Source organism: Haliotis cracherodii, unplaced genomic scaffold (assembly GCF_022045235.1).
Source record: "Haliotis cracherodii isolate W230 unplaced genomic scaffold, xgHalCrac1.p SCAF_4, whole genome shotgun sequence".
NCBI classification, from domain to species: domain Eukaryota; kingdom Metazoa; phylum Mollusca; class Gastropoda; order Lepetellida; family Haliotidae; genus Haliotis; species Haliotis cracherodii.
In genome coordinates, this window is record NW_027266297.1 from 10,265,404 (window position 1) to 10,271,957 (window position 6,554).

Below are 6,554 nucleotides of genomic sequence, written 5' to 3' on the forward strand. Positions count from 1 at the left end.
CGTTTAAAAGTGACATGTGCATAGTCAGGAATACGTGTGTCCGACTCCAAGAACGAGATTATGTCTCGTAAGTATGATCTGACCATCAGCTATTGTTATAGTTTTGTCCACAAATTCAGCTTTACAAAGAAATCCATATATGAATAAGAGGGATCAGAATTAAGGCACAGATACACCTTCATATGACCATACATATGCACATACATATATACATACAAATACACATACATATGTACATACATATGGGCATATAAATGTATATACAGATGCACATGCATATATACATACAAATACACATACATTTGTACATACATATGCGCATATAAATGTATATACAGATGCACATATAAATGTATATACAGATGCACATATAAATGTATATACAGATGCACATATAAATGTATATACAGATGCACATATAAATGTATATACAGATGCACATGCATATAAACATACAAATACACATACATATGTACATACACATGTGCATATAAATTATATACAGATGCACATATAAATGTATATACAGATGCACATATAAATGTATATACAGATGCACATGCATATGTACATACAGATGCACATGCATATGAACATACAGATTCACCTACATATGTACATACAATGCACATACATATGTACATATAGATGCACACACATATATATATCTAAATACACATACATATGTAGATACAGGTGCACATACATATTTACGTAAAGATGCACATAAATATGTATATACAGAATAAATTCGAGAGGATGTCACACAAAATAATGTTTTATTAGGTTGGTCGGGTACATCTTGAATGTGATATCTCTAACATATTAGTAACGAAAAGAAGAAAAAAACAGGAGGTACAATGTAATGTGTCATTCAGGGGTTGCTTCACATCCACCAGGCACAAATTTCATCCGAACTGGTATGACTGAGACATAGGTTGAGATTATCACTTTTGACAAGATGAAAGAAGAAACGCGTTATTGATCTTTTTTAGCATAAGAACCGATGTATTGTATTAATTCAAAATGTACATAACGTATTATCATGTTCCTTTTTGATCAGTCACCAAGGCAAGTTTCTCTAGATATTGTATTATTTCAGTTATTTTTTTCTTATGACCTCTGGGGCGGTCGGTTAGCCTTGTTGTTTAAGCGTTCGCTCGTCACGCCGAAGATCTGGGTTCGATTCCCGCCATTTCTGGGCGGCGTAAAACCATACTCACTCACTTACCCACTCATATGACCTCTGTGCGTGTCATGTGATTCTCCTTTTGACAGATATTTCTTAAGATTATAGAAAGGGTTTAGTCACTTTATATTTACTGTTGCAACGGAATCACAATCAATCTTTGAATTGTATATGTAGCTGTGTAACAAAACAATAGAAACAAAAATCAAATTACGTTTATCTCTATCACATAGATAAACTACAACAGACTTTTCATAATACAATTCATATAGAACATGTATATGTACATCGTAAGTCATTTAACCATTAATTAAGTTCCGAGAATTGTTGCCATTGTTTCCTCAGGGTGGGGTAGGTACAACGCCGTCCTTGTTGTCGTATCCCAGTTTGCAGCAAGCGAAGACGGGATCCATGCATACTTGGCGGCCATTAGCACCTGTTGTTAGACTAGGACAGAGCTGAAACAATCCATTACTGTCACAGTGAGTAATCATTTGTTTCAACAGTTTTCTTTTCATGGTCATTATCTTAAAAGAGAGTGGGTTTACTCCGCGTGTATTTCAGTTATATCAAGAAGCGTCAGGTTAATGTGGGAGGCCATTAATTCTAAAGTGGTGCAGATCTTTTACGTGTACATCTTTGGTGAAACTGAAGAGCTGACAAACCAAGGACGAATAGGATTTGAACCCACGATCATCGTATATTAGCACTAGGAAGTAATGTAAGTCAAACTAAGGGATTATCTGGTATTCGTACCCATGGATTCTTGCTGGCCTAAGAGACGTATCTGAGGCACCTTCGACAATTGGGCCACCCATGTTCCGTGTTTGGAAATACATAGACGACAAACGACTGTATATAATTTGGATATGAATATCATCGATGTTCCGAAATGAGTTTCTATATCGTGTTTAAAGCATGAACAAATAGGTAATCTTGCATTACACGCATGTCCTGCATACACAATTGCAAGGCTTGTAATGTCGACATTACATTGATTGGGACAAAGTTTTACATCATCTGTTCCGATCATGGCCTTTCATTATATAAAATAAAATATTTGACTTTACACATTGTCTTTAAAACTTTCAAGTGTAAATTGTTGAAAAGTTTTGTGAAAGTCACTCACAGCAAGTCCGCGTCCAGCATATCTCTCGAGGTCTCTGAACGGCAGATTGAGTGAGGCCACATCAAGGGTCTGATCTCTGTTGGCAGCCAGGGTAACATCAGCAACGACTCCTGGCTGGGTGATTGTGCCGGCGCCGAATATCTGACCCCATGGTCCTCTAAAACCTTGACCCCACTGTTGCCCAAATAGTTGACCGAATCCTTGGCTCCAAACGTTACTGCAGGTAAAACATTTGTGTATTTTTCATGAACGTAGAACAGTGAAACTTCACGTATTTATTTTGATCTTAAATGCCCAAGTAGATTAGTGGGCTATGAAATAAGTCTTTCTTCGTTGCTCACTGAAGCATTTGACAATATGGTGGAAACACGAATACGATCTTACACCCGACACACACCCGAAACTGTCAGAACGTCTGGTGTCACGCTGGGCAAGTGACTTAGTTCAAATGTGCCTCTGTTCAACAGGAAATGGATACCCGATATGTGAGGTGGATTTGAAAACGCTCCAGCGCAGGCAGATTGGGTTATATACTTCCCAGGGAGTTGAGAATGATAAATTGAAAGCATATGGATCCACTGGTCAGGAACTATAAACCGCATCTGAGCAGAGATGTATGGATATGTGTGGTATATAAATGTTTAACATAATAATATAAAAAAGACATGATTTTTTATGTAAAAAGGAATACCTGCTGATCACATTCCCCAGGCCGTCAGCGGTACATCCTCCCTCAATGCGGGCTCTCTCGGTGACAACGAGTTGGAAGTTTCCAGTGGCAGTCGTAGTTCTGAAGATAATGTTTCCACTGAGACCACCTTGCCTTTGGCCCCACTGCAATACAAAACCCACACATATAGTAGGTTGGTTTGTTGTTAAACGCCGCACTCAGCAGAATTCCAGCTATATGACGGCGGTCTGTAAAATAATCGAGTCTGGACCAGAAAATCCAGTGATTAATACCATGAGCATTGATCCACGCAATTGGGATCGATGACATGTATCAACCAAGTCAGCGATCCTGGCCACCCGATCCCGTTAGTCGCCTTTTACGACAAGCATAGTCGCCTTTTACGGCAAGTATGGGTTGCTGAAGACCTATTCTATCCCGGAATCTTAACAGGTCCCACACATATAGACAGAAGTCCACAGGGGCCATAACCATCTACAGTTCCCCATTGAAATTTTGTGTGTATGTTCAAGAGTTAAACCATTATGATTACGTTACGCTATTGTTTGTTAAAGTTTATTCTGAGCTTATACTGAACCTGCATTTTAAACAAATAACTATAGGCCATGATGCTATGCTATAGATAAATTATACATGAACCATAACGTCACTCGATTTTTTTATATTTCGAACTAGAGATTTATATGATTTCATAAACGTACGGTGCTTTCAGTGTAGAGTTGTGAACCTTACCGTGAAGAATTTGGAAATAGGTGAAAATTAAACGCGAAGTCTTTGATATTAACGAAGATGTTGAGTAAAGCGGGATGGGTTTAGTCCACTGTTATGAATGATATGTCTATCTGAATTAAGGAAACAAAGAATGGCGATTGTATGTGCGAACATTGTTTTCACATCAACATCATTTACTAGTATATGTGGCAGGAATAGAACGTGTGAAACACAGCTACTACATGAAATGGACACACTAAAGTAGATTAAATAAGACTTGCATGGCTTTGCTCTACACCGCACCTCATTATTACGATGTCACAACGCTCATTTTGACACACAAGATATGACGTCACGTTCAGCAAATCTTTCATGCATTCAACGTTAAAACAATCTCTGATTCGATTTTGCGGCTTATACTTGGAATATTTTAGTAACTTTACATTTTGTAACCTGTAATTGAACATATCAAAATGCCCACCAACAATGCCTGAGAAAGGGATTCATTTCTTTAAACGGGAACTTCTGCGGTGATGCGGATATTAAATCAGCTGTTTCCATCAGAGGTGGTTATTGTCATTTGAAACCTCTGCCTGACTAATCAGAGCCGGATTCCTGGTAGAATTGTTGTTAAACGCCACAGTGAGCAATATTCCATGTAAATAATTGAGTTTGGACCAGACAAAGTCGTCAATGGGATAAAATGACAGACAATCAATTAAGTCACCAAGTCTGACCAACGATTCCATTTAGTCGCTTCTAACGACAACCGTCATCTGCAAATTTTGTTTGATGCTACCAATATAGGTGAACACGACAACGTTACTATTTGAAAACATACGGTGATAATGCTCACAATAAGCAGAAAATATGATTTCGCTTGCATTTGTACGTGTATTGTATATGAAACCATTTCATAAACATCGAAAACTGTATAGCAACATCGAAATATTACTGGAAAATAGAACTTCCATAACAGGGTGTGGCAACTTCATTAGTGGCATCCATTTGGACCGCATTCCAACAAACATTTAGTAATTTAATTAACTTTGGTAACTGAAAATTACATTTACTTACGAAAGCATTTACTTCAAGCCACTGTATGGGGAACAAGTCCCCAAACCTCCTTTAGCGAGGTGGCTAAAAATGGCGACTGGAAATCGGTAACTAAAGAAGGATCTTGTGCTAAAAAATTACCGAAATGGCGGAAGGTGCCCGGTGAAGAGCATTATAACCTATGCAATGGAGTTGTTATCTAAATAGACCACTTGTAAGAAGCTGATCATTGTAACGTGTGACCTGGCCGACTGTATATACAGTGATTGGCTTAATAAGCAGTAATTCACGACGACGAGATATAATTTGTCACACTTACCCGATTATTTACAAGAACGCCGGAATCATTCCAAACGTTAGCTACTGATAATGCTTGAAGATACTCTAACTCACCCACAATCCCAATATTGGTGGTGTTCTCTTCAGGGTAACGGCGACGCTGAATCCAGGAGCCGTGCCAGTACAGGTGATTGTAGTGTCTGTAAAAATATTGATATTGACTAAAGCAATGAAGCAAGGGTGACACGTGTATTGTATGGATATGAAGAGACTACATTCTCTTCTGAAAATGTTTAAAAAAATTAACCCTTGAAGTTCTTTATATCTAAATGACAAGTAGGACAGAAGACCACGAAGCACAGAAGCCGGTGATTCTGTTATGGTCATCTATAATAATCCTATGATTTCTTTAAGAATCCAAAAGAAAAAAATACGTACTGAAGTAAGGGTTGATGATGTTGAGACCAAACAAAGATGTTCCCAGCCCAAAGGTAGAGGTTCCGCCGAATCCAGGTCCCACATTCCCGAATCCAGGTCCAACACCCCCGATTCCAGGTCCAACACCCCCGGTTCCAGATCCAACACCCCCGGTACGAAGTCCAACTACCCCAAATCCAGGTCCAACACTCCCGATTCCAGGTCCAGCACCCCCGATTCCAGGTCCAACGGCCCCGGTTCCAGATCCAATAGCCCCGGTTCCAAGTCCACCGCCCCCAAATCCAGGCCCAATACCCCCAAATCCAGGTCCAACACTCCCGATTCCAGGCCCAACACCCCTCGTTCCAGGTTCAACAAGTCCTGCTCCCCAACCTTGTCCAAAGGCTAGGTGAGCTAGAGCAGCAACAAGAACAAATTCCAGCATGGCCATGGTGGAACTGGTCAAACAGGATCAACTAAAGTTCTGCTTCCTTTGGCCAAGGAGTTACTTTTATAACTGCCAAGAATATATTTTTCAAAAATGGAAATGAGGGAATTGCCCACTCGCACGGTGTGAAATAAAACTGTCGTTCAGGACAGGTCAAAGAAATAAGACTGACACACCTCAGGGTGCTCTTTAGGAATTTTAAGTCTTTAAATCATCTACGTCATACGGGCTTGTCTTATTAGCGATAGGCAACTGGTACGAAGATAGGTCACCCCAGTGCCGTTCTTGTTTAACTCATTCAAGCGGAACTAATACCGCCTTCTGGTCACACAGACCTTCATTTATCTGTAATACATTTTGTGATGGATTTGTGTTTTTTGCTGCCTTGGGTGACAACTACGCTCACTGACCTGCTAAAACGTCAGCCATTGATGACCAACTAAACCATATGAATGACCGACTATGTTCAGTTTAATTTGTATCTCGGATATAAATCATCCAAAGGTTTATATCAGAACACTGACTGATCTCAGTAACCTTGTTTTGTTGAATTCTAGAATTGTTTACATATTCTGCGATACATGGTTGCCTATGAAGAAAACAGCAAAGCATATTCATAGAAGGAAATGCACGA

The 6,554-nt window shown here is 39.4% G+C and overlaps 1 protein-coding gene across 1 annotated transcript; it reads right to left on the reverse strand.

Annotated features, from left to right (window-relative positions):
* Window positions 1-1,530: 1,530 nt before the first annotated feature.
* Window positions 1,531-5,923, reverse strand: LOC139480566 (uncharacterized PE-PGRS family protein PE_PGRS24-like). The gene is made up of 5 exons (XM_071263707.1): window positions 5,494-5,923; window positions 5,170-5,255; window positions 3,010-3,152; window positions 2,319-2,535; window positions 1,531-1,647 (listed from the first exon to the last, which is right to left on the reverse strand). The coding sequence occupies exons 1-5, from the start codon at window positions 5,921-5,923 to the stop codon at window positions 1,531-1,533; spliced, it is 993 nt and encodes a 330-aa protein (XP_071119808.1).
* Window positions 5,924-6,554: the final 631 nt, after the last annotated feature.